The sequence below is a fragment of the Bos indicus x Bos taurus genome, chromosome 21, assembly GCF_003369695.1.
Source record: "Bos indicus x Bos taurus breed Angus x Brahman F1 hybrid chromosome 21, Bos_hybrid_MaternalHap_v2.0, whole genome shotgun sequence".
NCBI lineage: Eukaryota > Metazoa > Chordata > Mammalia > Artiodactyla > Bovidae > Bos > Bos indicus x Bos taurus.
Genome location: NC_040096.1, coordinates 27,129,778 through 27,145,520, shown reverse-complemented (window position 1 = coordinate 27,145,520; position 15,743 = coordinate 27,129,778). Strand labels below are relative to the sequence as shown.

At 48.7% G+C, this 15,743-nt stretch overlaps 1 protein-coding gene across 2 annotated transcripts in view; it reads right to left on the bottom strand.

The window, feature by feature from the left end:
• Window positions 1-1,225: 1,225 nt before the first annotated feature.
• Window positions 1,226-15,743, bottom strand: part of IL16 (interleukin 16) — a 126,514-nt gene continuing 111,996 nt past the window's right edge. For both annotated transcript variants that reach the window (XM_027521457.1, XM_027521458.1), the window contains 6 exons: window positions 13,450-14,536; window positions 12,248-12,416; window positions 8,489-8,590; window positions 4,787-5,045; window positions 4,431-4,556; window positions 1,226-1,706 (listed from right to left, as the gene is read on the bottom strand). In XM_027521457.1, the coding sequence (XP_027377258.1) occupies window positions 1,513-1,706; window positions 4,431-4,556; window positions 4,787-5,045; window positions 8,489-8,590; window positions 12,248-12,416; window positions 13,450-14,536 (1,937 nt within the window). In that variant the 3' untranslated portion in view covers window positions 1,226-1,512. The remainder of the gene's footprint in view (window positions 1,707-4,430; window positions 4,557-4,786; window positions 5,046-8,488; window positions 8,591-12,247; window positions 12,417-13,449; window positions 14,537-15,743) is intronic.

Genomic DNA, 15,743 nt, shown 5'->3' with positions numbered 1-15,743 from the left:
CTCCAGCAACAATACTAGATGTTGCTAATCAATTTCCTTGCCCCAATCTCAACAATCAGGCATTAAGTAATGACCAAACCAAATATCCCTTTGATCAGGCACACAGAGGTAGTTTCCCTACAATGTTCTGTCTGCATTTAAAAACATCTTGGCCTGTTGTGCACGTGCTTGGTTGCTCAGTTGTGCCCGACTCTTTGTGAACTTATGGACTGTGGCCCGCCAGGCTCCTCTGTCCATGGCATTCCCCAGGCAAGAATACTAGAGTGGGTTGCCATGCCCTCCTGCAGGGAATTGAACTAGGAATCGAACCCAAGTCTCTTGTGTCTCCTGTATTGCAGGCAGATTCTTTACCTGCTGAACCATTGGGGAAGCCCCATCTTGGCCTATTGGTCTCTACCAAATCACAGAAGAAAGGACTCTTTGTATCATTTACCAGCTGGACAAGTTTCTTACTGTCTTTGGGTCTCAGTGTTCTCATCTATATAACAGGATGATGTCACACTCTGTAGACACTACTGTGATTACTGAAGACAGTGTCCACTTAACACCAACACGGTGCTTGGCACATAGGAGGTGAATGGCAGCCATGTATATTTCACCCTCTCAAACTCAGGCCAGTCTATTCTGTTGGCACAGCTGAGCACACATGGAGTTGCACTTGTCTGTTTATTGCTCTGTCACTGGGTACCACCCCGGCTAGGAGCACTTCTCCAACCCCAACCAAAAACAGTTTTGCAAATGCACTATGTGATAGACCATATTTTCCAAAAACAGCCCAAGCCACCTTTTCCCTCCCCTTAAACCTGAGCAGATCTGGGCCAGCTCTGACTGATGGAGCACAAGAGAAGTGATGCTCTTCAACTTTAGAGATGAGGTCATATCAAGGATGCAGCTCCTACCTGGCTCTCACACTCTCAGAGGACATCCAGTCATGTATTTGAGGAAGCCCTGGCCATAGGGAGAGGCCACCTCCAAGTGTGCAGGCCAATGGCTCCAGCTGAGTTCCTAGCCAGCAGCCGACCTCAGGGACCCATGTGTGAGTGAGTGACCCTTCCAGTGGCTCTAGCCTCCAGCCTGTGAGTTGGTGCCAGCTGATGTCAAGTGGAGCAGGATGAAGGGAACCCCCTCCAAGCAGGCCAGCATTGCAGACTGATGAGAAAAACAAGGTTGGGGTGGATTGTCACCCAGAGACAGGCCTTAGAAAACCTGCAGAGCAAGCCAAGGATTTCATATCCAATCATATATCCAATTTATTTACAGCACCACAGTATTATCACTAAGCTCTCTAGATGCAGTCTGTCGTTTGTATCAGCCACCCCACTGTGACTGTGCCCTAACTTCTGGGACCGCCCTCTTACTGGGTGGGGTCCCAGAAGGTCCAGACCTGGGCAAGCAGCCACCGGGAAGCACACCTGTGCATTCCGCCATTGGGTGGGGTTAGCCGTGACCCTGAGAATTAGCAGTTTGGGGACCTGCATGTGGTAGGCTCTGGCGTCCACACCGGTGCTGGGCCTAAGGATCTCCAGCAGCTGGGGTCCCCTTGGACTGCAGGCTTTTCCTCCTGAGGACAATCGTCACAGGTCCATCAGGCAACGCCTTGATGATGTTCCAGGCTTCAAACCGCGTGAGGCCCTGCATGGCAGTGCCGGCCAGGTGTACGATTTCATCTCCCGGCTGGACTGTGTCACTCTGTTCTGAGGCCAGCCCTGGGATGAGAGAGGAGAGAGTGGGTGCCTTGGGTGACAAGGGAACAAGTAGTCAGCACCTACCCTTGGTCTCTGAGGACCCAGGACAGCTCAGAAGGGAACTGGAGCCCGTCCCTCCAGAGCTCAGTGGTCGATCTAAAGTGAGGCATCCCAGGACTTCCCTGGTGGTCCACTGGTTAAGACGTCACCTTCCAGTGCAGGGGGCACAGGTTCAGTCCTTGGTCAGGGAACTAAGATCTTGTGTGTTGTGCAATGTGGCCAATAAATAAATAAAACAGACCAAGCATCTAAACAGACATTTCTCAAAAAAAAAGAAAAACAAAAAAGCTAAAATATACTGGGCAGTTATATATCACAGGCTTTGTGTTAACACTCAGCATTTATGGCAAGAGTTCTAGGACTCTAGTAGCTCTGTTACTGTTCCCTTTTCATGTGGGAGGAAACCAAGGACTCAAGTAACTCACCTGAGCTTCGAAGCTGCTGCATGGTGGGTCTAGGTTTGAACCAGACTTTGTGGCTCTAGGGACCACGTCCCTTGGCCGCAGCTGGCAGACTCATCCCCGTGTAAGCAAATGGGACCAAGATGGTGAAGTGACTCGCCTAAGGTCGTGCTGCCATTGGTGGCAGAACTAACACTAGAATCCAGGTCCAGTGACTTGGAGACCTATGCTCATCTCAAATTGACTTTCAAAAGTTAGAAATATTGGGAATTCCCTGGTAGTCCAGCAGTTAAGACTTCAAGCTTCCACTGCAAGGGGTGTGGGTTCAATCCCTGATTGGTAATTAAGATTCTGCAAGGAAATAGCAACCCACTCCAGTGTTCTTACCTGGGAAATCCCATAGACAGAGGAACCTGGCAGGCTACAGTCCATGGGGTCGCAAAGAGTCAGACATGACTGAGCACACACACACACAGGCTGTGCAGTGTGGTCAAAAATTAAAATAAAAAGTTAAAAATATCTTTCTCAGAATTGAGGACTTCCTGCATGGTCCAGAGATTAAGAATTCACCTTGCAATGCAGGGGATGAGGTTGGGGACCTAAGATCCCCACAGGCCTTGGGGCAACTAAGCCTGTATGCCAACTAAGCCCTGCATGACACAACTAGAGAGAAGCCCATGTGCCATAACTAAGACCTGATGCAGCCATAAATAAATAAGGTGAAGTTTTGGTTAAGGATAAAAAAAAAGCAATTCTATTTATATATATATATATTATGTATATATAGCTTTTCCAGAGTTGGAGTAAACACAGAATCCTTCGGAAGCTCCCGTGTGAGCCTCAGTTCTTCCCGCTGTGGTTCAGCAGTTGTAGCAGACCTCCCAGAAACAAAACCAGTCTGCAGTGGGGGCTCCCTGGGGGACAGGGAGCAGAGCTAGGAGGGCCTTTGAGTCTCAACATTAAGAGCCCAAAGACATACACCCACAGCTCTTCTTATAGATCAGGAACCTCAGGCCCAGAAGACAATAGTCACTTGGCAGTTAGAAGCAGAGCTGGAGGGCTTCCCGGGTGGCTCAGTGGTAAAGAATCTGCCTGTCAGTGCAGGAGATATGGGTTTGATCCCTGATCCAGAAAGATCCCACATACTGTGGAGCAACTAAGCCCACAGACCACAACTTCTGAGCCTGTGCTTTAGAGCTTGGGAGCCTCACGTGCTGCTACTATTGAAGGCTTCGTGTTCTGGAGCAGGTGCTCTGCAACGAGACACCACTGTAATGAGAAGCCTGTGCGCTTGCAACTAGAGAAAAGCGTGCATACAGCAATGAAGACCCAGCATACCAAAAATTTTAAAAAAGAAGCAGAACTGGACCAGATCCCAGACCACGTGACCCCTTGTCTACAACTCCTGGCTCTGGGACTCAGGGGGTCCAGCTTGAGAAGCAGTGAAGAATCAGGGGTGATTGTATGTGACAGCTGCAGGCCATTCATTATCTTCCCAGGAAAACCCAAGTAACCTCCAACTAGGGTTGGTTTGCTCCCCAGTCCATGATGAACAAAATCTCAACATTTTGAATAGCGGTAGGAGCTGACGGGTCCAGGATTAGAATGAGGTGAGTGAGGCTAGGAAGTCGGACTCTGTTTTGTTCATTGTGGGCTTTTTAAATTAATTTCAATTTAAAAAAATATTGCATTGAAACAGTCTGTATCTTGATTACTGAATATTTCGGCACCCCCTTCAATATTGCACCCAGGACTTCCCTGGTGGGCCAGTGGATAAGAATCTTCCTGTCCAGGAAGATTCCATATGCCAAGGGGCAATTAAGCCTGTGCACCACAACTACTAAGCCCGACTGCTCTAGAGCCCCAGCTCTGCAGTGAGAGAAGCCACCACAATGAGATGCCTGGCCACCGCAACTAGAGAGTAGCCGGCTCTCTGCAACTAGAGAAAGCCCACGAGGAGCAATAAACACTCAGCATAGCCAACATAAATAAATAATAAATAATTTTTAAAAATTAAAAAAACGGCACTCAGGGCCTCATGTACTTCACCTTGGTCCCATCCCTGCCAGGCTGAAGTCAGAGCAGGCTGGGTCATTTACAAGGACCCAGCAAAATAGAAGGATTACAGGGATGTCTGAGCCAAGGAGAAGAGGGAGAAAAGCAAAGCCAAGTTCATAAGAGGTCTGCCTGCCTCTCAAGAGGGCCTGGGGTTGTGGGAAACCGGTAAGTCCTGTAGGGCCCTCAGAAGCCTGGAGCTGAAGCCAAAAGGGGACCCACATCACACCTTTGAAGATCCTGTTAACTGTCAGAGGCTTGTCCCCATGTAGGGAGCCCTTCCCTCCTTCCAGGCTGAAGCCCAGTCCCGCAGAGGTCTTTTCCAGGGTCACCGTGCAGACTGTGGCCTCTGCTGCTGAGAAAACACAGAGGTTTGTTAGGGATGCCCTTCTTCTGGGTATCAGGTGAGCCTGGCTGATGCTGCCAGGGAACTTGTGCACATGTGCGAATTCACCCATGTGTGCATCACCCGGCTGGCTAAGTGTTCTGAGGACCAGGAATGACTTAAGGGCCCTGCCAGCACAGGCCTCACGCATCCAAAAGTGATGTGGCCCACAAGGCTTCTACCAGGCAAGGAGAGCTTACCGGATTCTATGGAGACATCACTGGTCACAGAGGCTGAACCTGAGGAATCAGTGGAGGAGTTGAGGTCGGTCGTGGCCTCCAGAGTCGGCCTCCTGGTGACGATCACAGCTTGCCTGGGCTCCCGAGCTTGGCGGAGGATAGCCAGGGCATCATTGTGCGTGGCTCCTTTGAGAGATTTGCCGTTGATGGAGAGAACCTCATTGCCCTTCTGAATGGTCCCTTCCTGGGAGGCCAGCCCGTTAGGGAACACCCTGTGAACCTGAGCAAACCAGAGGAGGTCAGGACCCAGGACTTACCATATTGGATCTGGATTCTTGCTGGAGAAGGATCACGACCAGTTAAACCTAGGTTCTTGTTGTTTAGTTGCTAAGCGACCACCTCTTTTGTGACCCCATGAACTGTAGCCTATTAGGCTCCTATGTCCATGGGATTTTCCAGGCAAGAATACTAGAATGGGTTGCCACTTCCTTCTCCTGTGCATCTTCCCCACCCGGGAATCGAACCTATGTCTCATGCATTGGCAGGCAGGTTCTTTACCACTGAGCCACCAGGAAGCCCAGAAGATTCTTTCAAAGAAAATAAAATGAAAGGTGTCCTAGCTCAGAGCCACTAGCCAGGTTCACTCCCTTCTCTACCCAGAGCAGAGATCATTAGCAAAAATGGCCAGACTGGCCCTCAAAATTCTTCCCAACACAACATCCTAGACTGTATTGCTTCAATCCTAGTTAACATTTGGTCACACTCTTTTGCCCTTTGTGCTCTGCATCAGCATTCTCCCAGGAAACTTTCTTCAAGCACCGATTTTGTGACATATTAATAGATACTGTGTTAGAAAAGTTTCCAAGGTCTAAGAAAATTAAGAACGTTGGATAAAATACAAGCTCTGAAAATGTCTACTGTTTAAAAAAAATATTAGAGACTCTACAGTGCAGGCTGGCATGATAGTTCTCTAAGAACAGGCCATATAATATAGTGATCCCCAAAAGATTCAGCAAAGCATTCTTTTTTTCATAGAGAAATTCTCAGGCCACATATTTCACAGAATGCAGAATTCCTATCCTAGGAAGTCTATATATTTTTAAAGCCCTTCCCCTAGAAATTCTGATCCTTAATTCCAGTTAAAAGAGACCATCCCCACCTAGGTTCCTTTTCTGAAAAAGTGTAGGATTAAAAAAAAAAAAATCTCATGTCTTTGCTGCAGTCATCTTTTTTTTTTCCTGTAATACATTTTTTTTACGTGTATAGGCCTTTTTATTTTTTGGCCCCACGGTATGTGGGATCTTAGTTCCCTGACTCAGGATCAAACCCACCCCCTCTGCAATGGAGGCACAGAGTCTTAACCACTGGACTCCCAGGCAAGACCTGCCTCAACCTTTTTAATGATGTAAATTCTAACGTGCTTAATTAGGAGGACTGAATGACAGCACGAGTGGCCAATCGCTGAACTGTGCTATGTGTTGTTTTGCTGTTATCCTCTGATCAAGGTTCTTTGTTTCTCTAAACAGTTTCAGTGTTGGAAAAATTCTGTTATGGGGTCAGACGTGGTCAAGATCCTCTGATTACAAGACCCGAGTAGGAGGAGAATCTGTTCTGCATCTCCATCCATCCTCCACAAATGAAGCATACATGCCAATGATCCCCCGTCCTGAGGCATGGGGAAGAAAACCTGCACATGTCAGTGGGAGCCCAGCTTGTTCTTGATAATGGACGGTACTCAACATTAGTTCTCTTTGAATGAATCTGGAAAGGAACAGAAGTGCTCAAACATGGAAGGAGAAAGGGGAAGCTTGGTGCATAGGATCAGCCGATGTGTACCGCTCCTGGCTTTTGAGGCAGTGTCAGCGGTGGCGGCCGACATGGGTGCAGAAAACTACCCCCTCCAGGGCAGACCCACAGATCCAAAGTGTTGTTCCCACAGGCAAGCTATCTTTTCTGCTCTTCAATTAGGAAGCAGCCTGTGCCGTCCAGAACGTCTTTACGGTGATCTACCAGTGCTCAGTGTCAGAAATAGGTCCTCATTGGTTTTATGTGCTTTTTTGTGGTGGAGAGCTTGCTTGCAAAGAAGGAAGTTGCTGCTCACACATGACTGAAAGCAGTGTGCCAAGTTACTCTGGGTACCAGCTGGTCCTGCGAGAACAGGGGGCTGGACCTCGAGATCTGAAGCCTCGGGCACATTCTGAGCTGTGCTCTGTGAATAGCAACAGAAACAGCTTCCTGACCTTTCCAGCTGGGCCCCACCGCCCGCCGTCAACCGTCAGACCTGCTTCACCACCGTCCGTGTTAACACACCTATCTCCCAGTGGGCAAACCCAGGAAAACAGCCTCCTGTACCACACCTGCCTGCCCAAGGCCTCTTTCTGTCCAGGTGGGACCTCTTTCCATCTAGATGTGCTGTGCTATGTATCACAGCCAGACCTTCAATCCTTCCTGTAAAGCCTTTGGCAAAGGTTCCTGTGGTCATAAATCATTCTTGTCTAAACGTTGGTGGCATACGTATGTCAAGAACAGGGAGCTCAGGTCAGTGCTCTGTGATGACCTAGATGGGTGGGATGGGGTGGGGAGTTGGGAGGGAAATCCAAGAAGGATGTATATATGTATACATGTACATACATATATGTATATGCATATATATATGTATATATACATATATGTATACCTATAGCTGATTTGCTTTGTTGTACAGCAGAAACTAATGCAACATCGTAAAGCAACTGTACTACAATAATAAGATAAAATATTGGTTGCTCAGTCGTATCTGATTCTTTGTGACCCTATGGACTGTAGATTTCCAGGCTTCTTTGCCTATGGGATTCTCCAGGCAAGAATGCTGGAGTGGGTTGCCATTTCCTACTCCAGGGGATCTTCCTGACCCAGGGATCAAAGCTGGGCAGGTCTCCTGCATTGCAGGCATATTCTTTACTATCTGAGCCACCAGGGAAGCCCAGTGGCTTATAAAGTTAAAAACATTTTTAAATGTTGGTGGCTAACCGGTTACTTATCTCTATTTCCAAAAGAGACATGATGCTGAAAAAAATTTGTTTTGAATTTTCTTCCTGTTTTATTGTTGTTGAGATGAAATTCCCATAACATTCATTTAACCTGATAGCTCAGTTGGTAAGGAATCCACCTGCAATGTAGGAGACCCCGGTTCAATTCCTGGGTTGGGAAGATCCTCTGGAGAAGGGAAAGGTATTTACCACTCTGGTATTTTGGCCTAGAGAATTCCATGGACTGTGTGGTCCATAGGGTTGCAAAGAGTTGGACATGATTGATCAACTTTCACTTCACTTCACTTCAACGCAGTGACATTCACTGTGTTGGAATTTTTTAAACGTCTCTCCAGGACCTTCAAAAATGGAGGCATTAAGGCTCTGACTTCAAGAAATTCTGATAAAATAGCTCTGGGGTGAGGCTGAGATGCCTGTAATATTTTTTAAAGTTCCATAAGTGATTCAGATTTCTTTGGGTAAATTAAAGTTGTTTTGTGTACACAGAGACCTTTTTAAAGTTAAGGATCATGGGACTTCCCTCGTGGTCCAGTGGTTAAGTATCTATGCTTCTCAAGTATCTTAAACTCCTGCAGTAACCTCCTGCCCAGGGCCTGGGGTTATGCATTCCTCTGATTCCCCCCCCTGATAAGTGCTTCGCCCTCCAAGGGTCATTGCCTCTGGCTCTGATGAACCCCATGACTGGGCCACTCACCGTGATCACCTTGTTTTCTAGATCTGCTCCTCCTGCCAAGCTGAACCCAAGGCCAGCCCCTTCCTCCTTGTGCAAGATGGTGACATGGATGCTGTCTAATTGCTGTAGAAGGAAAATATATGTATTAAAAAACATTGTATTGCAACAGCATGAACAATTTAGCAAGTATTCTTCTTCCCCTCTGTTCAAGTTTAATAAAACTACAGAAGATCAAGATTTAACAAGTGTTCTAACATCAGGCTGTGTGTGTGCTTAATCATGTCTAACTCATGAGGTTGCAACCTCATGGACTGTAGCCCACCAGGCTCCTCTGTCCATGGGATTCTCCAGGCAAGAATACTGAAGTGGGTGGCCACTTCTTACTCCAGGGGATCTTCCTGACCCAGAGTTTGAACCCACGTCTCTTGTATCTCTGGCATTGGCAAGCCAATGCTTTACCACTAGTGCCACCTGGGAAGCATAACATCAGGCTGATTTGCTCTCAAATCACAACTTGTCCATGTACCCAGTTATGTCAAACCCATCTCATTATTTAGAAAAAGAAAACTTTCTGGGAAGTCATGGGAAGCACAAAAGAAAAAAGAAAATGCATATAAGGCAACCTGTAGAGTTCTTTGACTCTCCTGTGTACCCATCCACACCCACATCTGTACAGATGGGGCTGGGTGCTACTGAGTCAGCTGGAAATCGAAGCTGGGACAACAGCTCTGCTATCTGGTGTGGAATGGGGTCAGCCTGGAGAACTCTGGGTCAGCAAGCTGGAGCGGTGCAGTTTTGCAAGAGTTAGCTGCTCTGTTTTTACACCTGCTGCTCCGTGGGGCACAGCAGCAGCATTAAGGAACCAGCTGGCTTCTCACCCTAGAACACACATGCGTACACACACACACACACACACACACACACACACACACAGTACTTCCCAGCCTGGACCTGGGCTCACCTGAAGTCAGAACAATCCCTCTGCAGTGTCTAAAGTCAGAGACCCTCGTCTGGTCTCAATGGTGGTGGGGGGCCTCAAACTCAAGTGCATCCAGGGCTCAGGCAGACCACTTAAAAGAGCAAAAGGGGCAGATGTGAGAGAGAGAGGGGAACTACAGAGAACTGAGAGCACATTGGCTCAAGAGGACCCTCTGCTCCTAGGAATGCAGACTAGTGCTCCAGGACCATTCATGCCCTTTTAAAAAAGAGAAGCCAGGGGACTTCCCTAATGGTTCAGTGATTAAGGATCTGTCTTGCAATGCAGGGAACGTGGGTTCCATCCCTGGTCGGGGAACTAAGATCCCACAGGGCAACTAAGTTAGCCACAGGGCAACTAAGCCTGCAAGTTACAACTAGAGAGTCTGTGAGCCACAGCTAAGACCTGACACAGCCAAATAAATAAATATTTAAAAAGAGAGAGAGAGAGGGAAGCCAGAATCCAGGTTTTGATTTGGGTTTGACGATATTTAAAATATAAATATAATATTGGGCTTCCCTGGTGACTCAGATGATAAAGAATCTGCCTGCAATGTAGGAAACTTGGGTTGGATCCCTGGGTCAGGAAGATCCCCTGGAGAAGGGAATTGCTGCACACTCCAGTATTCTTGCCTGGAGAATTCCATGGACAGAGGAGCCTGGCAGGCTACAGACCATGGGGTCGCAAAGAGTCAGACATGACTTAGCAACTACACATACACACACAATATAATATTTTTTAGACAATCACCAAGCAGACCAAATACAATACACCTTCAGGCTCTCAGGCCACCAGTTTGTGCCCTGGCATAAAGAAATAACCTTACATCAAAAATTCACTTGCTCTGACACCACCAGAGCCTCTGTCGTGCCGCTAGCTCCACAAGCCTTTGATCTAGAGTCCCCAAGACCCGGGGTTTGGGGGGGATGAAGGGATGAATGGACTTCACTGTCCCCACCTCAACTGCAGCACTGGCCCAAATCTCCCAAGTAAGCTGATGCCGGATCCCCAGGCATCAGCTTACTTGCCTTAGAAGAGCCCTTTGTCAAGTTTAAAAGCAAATCCTCTCCCAGGGAGGCCCCAGGCAGGACAGCCATGTATTTTACACAGCACTTCGTTGCTGTTGTTCAGTTTCCAAGTCATGTCGACTCTTTGCGACCCCACGGACTGCAGCACGCCAGGCTTCCCTGACCTTCACTGTCTCCCGGAATTTGTTCAAACTAATGTTCATTGAATCCTTGATGCTATCCAACCATCTCATCCTCTGTCGCCTCCTGCCCTCAATCTTTCCCAGTATCAGGGTCTTTTCCAGTGAGTTGGCTCTTCACATCAGGTGGCCAAAGTATTGGAACTTCAGTTTCAGCATCAGTTTCAGACTTTCCAGTGAATATTCAAGGATTGATTTCCTTTAGGATGGACTGGTTTGATCTCCTTGCAGTCCAAGGGACTCTCAAGAGTCTTCTCCAGCACCACAATTCGAAAGCATCAATTCTTCAGTGCTCAGCCTTCTTTATGGTTCAACTCTCACATCTGTACATGACTACTGGAAAAACCATAGTTTAGCCTCTGTTATTTTGTTGAAATCAGGCTCTGGGTAAGATGGTGCCAGTGCACAGGTGATGAGCAAGAGCCCCAGAGCCCCAGGACGTCTTCTCAGGCTCACCCATGCCCTTCATCTAGGGCAGCAGTCCCCAACCTTTTTGGCACCAGGGACCAGTTTCATAAAAGACAATTTCCCCATAGACTGGGGGAGGGTGATGGTTTCAGGGTGATCCAAGTGCACTACATTTACTGTGTACTTTATTTCTATTACCATTGCATCAGCTCCACCTCCGATCATCAGGCATTAGAACCTGGAGGCTGGGGACCCCTGCTGTAGGGAACGCTGACTGTGATGCCCCCTTACCCTCTCCTCCCAGTCTGGATAATTCCAGTGTAAACAGCCTTCGTGGACTGGGGCCTCCCAGGCGGATGCAAGGCCCGTGAGGCTGTGCTCATCTGAGCTGAATGAGCCTCAGCTCTGCCTGACCACTTCCTCTCCACACACTTTTGGGTCATGCTCAGAAGGCATAGGGGAAGTGGGACTTTCAGAATGACTTGACTGAGTGTGGGAGCCTTTGCAAGTCCTGGGGTCCGTCACCTCTTGGTGAGCAGGGCAAATCTTCAGGCAAGAACTCAGAATTTATGATGGATAGCTCACTTGCAAGCAGCATCACCCTGGAGATGCAGGCCAGGCAGGCAGTCAGGGGAACGTGGAGATAGAAACCTTGACTCTGCAAACTTGAACCTCACCTTTCTCCTTTATTAAATGATCAAAAAGATACAACTCTGATTGAAATCACTTCATGAGCTACAAAGCTCCCTACACTGAAAGGTCTGGTTTTGGTCCAGTGCTACAGCACCCCTCTGCCCTGGGCAGGGCACAATCTGACTCTGGTATCTGCCCTTGGGAACAACTCTCTCGACTTCAGGGATCCTAGGGCTACATGGGTTGCTTTCCTTCTACCTAACTGAGGTGACCACACTGCTCTGAGCAAGGCCTTCATCCCTGTAAGTGCTAAGTCCCTCAGTCATGTCCAACTCTGAGACCCATGGACCGTAGCCCACCAGGCTCCTCTGTCCATAGGGTTCTGCAGGTAAGAGTACTGGAGTGGGTTCCCATTCCCTTTTCCAGGGGCTCTCCCCAACCAAGGGATCAAACCCATGTCTCTTAATGTCTCCTGCATTGGCAGGTGGGTTCTTTACCACTCGTGCCACCTGGGAAGCCCTTCATCTCTGTAAATGCCCATAAAAAAGAAACCTACCTTTAATGTAGCTTCATCCAGAATCTTCACTTCCTCTATGAGCTTCTTTAGTTCCTCTGTGCTCAGCAAGGAGATAACCGATTGACCAGGCTGAGAGGTGCAGTGGTCACAGTCGTTGGCTTCCGTGGACTCACTGAGACCTTCCGTGTATTCTCTTAGCTCTGAGAGGCTTGGCAGGGAGGAGAAGCACATAGTATGAGTTGTGATGCTAACAAGAGCTAACAGTCTTTGCATACCTACTGTATTCCCGGAAGGTGCTAATGTTCATTCCACAAGTACATGCAACAAGTCTATGAATAGAAACTAGCATCCCTTCACCGTAGAGATACAGACATTGGGGTTCAGGGAGGTGGGGAAACTTGTCTATGGTCACATGGTTATGAAATGCCAAGATCTGGAATTTGAAATCACAGATTGTGGTGTGTCTGACTCTGAAGTCTGTGTTCAAAACTTCACCCTGAAGTATAACTGATGCTTTGGGCAAATCTGTGTCTATATGACCACCAAGAGGGATATCCCCTCTCTCTCTCACACACACCCACATACTCACACACACGCTCACAAGACCCATACACTCTCACACCCACACACCCTCTCTCTCTCTCACACACACCCACATACTCACCCACACGCTCACAAGACCCATACACTCTCACACCCACACACCCTCTCTCTCTCTCACACACACCCACATGCTCACCCACACGCTCACAAGACCCATACACTCTCACATCCACACACCCTCTCTCTCTCACACACACATATATATGCTCATAAGAACAGGTGGCGACTTATTTGGTGGTCCGGTAGTTAAGAATCCACCTTGCATTGCAAGGCACATGGACTCAATCCCTGGTCTGGGAAGATCCCACATGCCACATAGCAACTAAGTCTGTTTGCCACAACTGCTGAGCCTATGCTCTAGAGCCTTCGAGCCACAACTACTGAAGCTCATGTGCCTAGAGCCCATGCTCTGCAACAAGAGAAGTCACTGCATTGAGAAGCCTGTGCACCACAACTAGAGAAAAGCCTTTGAAAAGCGATGAAGACCCAGTGCAGTAAAAAAATAAAATAAACACTTAAAAAAAGAGAGAGACAGAAAGGTGGAACAATCCTTTAGCAAACCTGAGAAACTTTTTAAAGACACAGGATTGTAAGAGGATGAAAGATGAGAGAGGTGAAAACTGGATGGAGACACTCACTTGAGAGAGAAGCTGGTGTCCGGGGCAGAAGCTTCAGCAGAACTATTCGCGGGGTCTTCACTGAATGCTGTGGGAGGTAACACCCCTTCTTTGGGGCTGCAGGGGATCTGGCCGAAAGAGAGGGAAGATGGGAGGCACAGCAGGGACTTCATGACGGCCGAGGACACTTGGCTGCTGATGGAGTAGAGTTTACTGGTCTTTTCATCCAGTGGCTTCATCTCGCAGGACTGGGTCCGGCTCAGGGGGAAGCTCCGAGCCCGCTGACTTGGCATCTTGACCACTGGGCCTCGGGGTCCCTCCATCTGTGTTGCCAGCAGCCTTGAGAGAGGGTCGGGGTCGGAGGAGAGGGTTTTCTGACCGGGCTGCTGTTCCAGGGGAGGGTGCCCTGACACGCCGGGGTTGCTGGCCTCTGACGTGGCCGGGGAGGCGGGGGGCAGCTGCTCTGGCTCTGGCCGCTGCTGCTCCATGGTGGGGGGAGCCCCTTGCCCCGAGGGACCAGAAGCCCGCTCTCCCTCTTGCTTCCTGGGAAGTTCTGCTGCTTCGCCCGAGGAGCTGGAGGCCTGGAGGCTCAGTCTCTGGGCTCCTCTGTCAGGCGGGTGAGCGGAGCTGAATGTTTCGAAGGAGCTGATCCTCTGCTTGATGGAGGACGAAGCCCGCAGGGGTGGCCCAGGGCGCTCCCTGGAGGTGGGGGTCGGCTGGCAGGAGGCGGCCATCTCTCTCCTGGAGTCCGGAACACGATTCCTCAAACCTTTCAAGCTTTGGCGAAACCAGGCTGGCTTGGGGGCTACTGGAGGACCCTTCTTCACGGTGCTGCCGCCCGCCTGCTTGTAAGCTTTGGGACCGCCGCCGGTGGTGTCCAGCTTCGCGGCAGCCCCGTCTGGGTGGCCCCGCATCCCATCTTCCTCACCCAGCGGGGCGTCGGGCTGCAGCGGCACGTGGTTGTGGTTCTCACTCATGATGGGGCTAAAGAGATTTTTGATGCAGTCAGAAATTCTAACCCAAGGGTCTTCGGCTGTGGTCTCAAGGCTATAGTCCATCCGAGCCTGTCTCCTAAGCAATGGGTGTTTTACTGGGGACGTTTGCGTCCCTAGGGGGTAGAAAGAAGGCCAGAGCTGTGTGTTACACCTCGTTGTGGGTTTTCCTCCTAAGTTCTACTTTCAAAGATGAACAGCAAGGATTCTGGGGGGGAGATGAGCAGAGTGGGGGATCCCTAGCTGGGTAAGCTGCTACCCCAGGTGCTATCACCTGGATGAAGCACACACAGAACCAGGGGACCAGAGGCGTGAGTTAACGCCACAGCATCCTAGCGTTTTACAGCTAGAAGGGTTCCCACAGAATACCTAGTCTGATCTCTGACACTGTGTAAGTGAGGAATCCAACATTCACAAGGATAAGGGGTCACCTGTTGGCAGAGCCAAGACCCCCACCTCCTGACTCCCCACTTTTGTGTCCTTTTGTAAGTCCCCTCCATATGAACCTTCAAGTTGTGAACTTTCAGAGATACAAACGTGTGTTCTCATGTCCGATCACGTGAGTTAGTTCATATGTCTGGTGTACATTGTCACATGTGTGCATCCTCTACAAGTGTTTGTGCTTGTGTGCACTTTACTGTATAGGACTGTATAGAGGACGGTAGTGCAGTGTCTTTATTTCAAGCCCAGAATGTCTGGAAGCAAGTGTAAAAGCAGTGGTGATGTAGCTGGCACTATTGTACTTTTCAAGGTACTCTACTGCCAGATTTAAAAAGTTTTATTTTTTGTGTTTATTTTTTATGCATTATTTTTGTGAAAAATATTATAAATCCATTACAGTACAGTCCTATGTAGCAGATTGTGTTAGCTAGATACCTAGGCTAACTTTGTTGGACTTAGGAACAAATTGGATTCACGAATGTGCTCTCAGAACGGAACTCATTCATATGTGGCAGACTTACTGTAATAAGTAGCCTCTTGGATAACTCATTAAAACTTAAAAGGTCAAAGCTACACTCAATTCTCTTACCATTTAAACTTTTAAGCCATGGGTCACACATTGACAGCCTTAATTGGTTTGGACCACCCACGTCATTGAAAAGCAATGCAGGCATGAAAGACTTCAGACAGGTTGCACCCCAGCTCAATGGGGTTAACAGCCTCTCTCTCACCCAGTCAGCATTTCACACATTAAAGTATCACCTGGTCCCTGAAGTCATGTCGGTTTGCTACTCTCCCTACTTGAAGACTTAACCAGCTTGCTCAGCAAAGGAGTGTTCCCAGCCCAAAGAGTCAATGAAAGATGAGAAGGCTCCAGGGAGA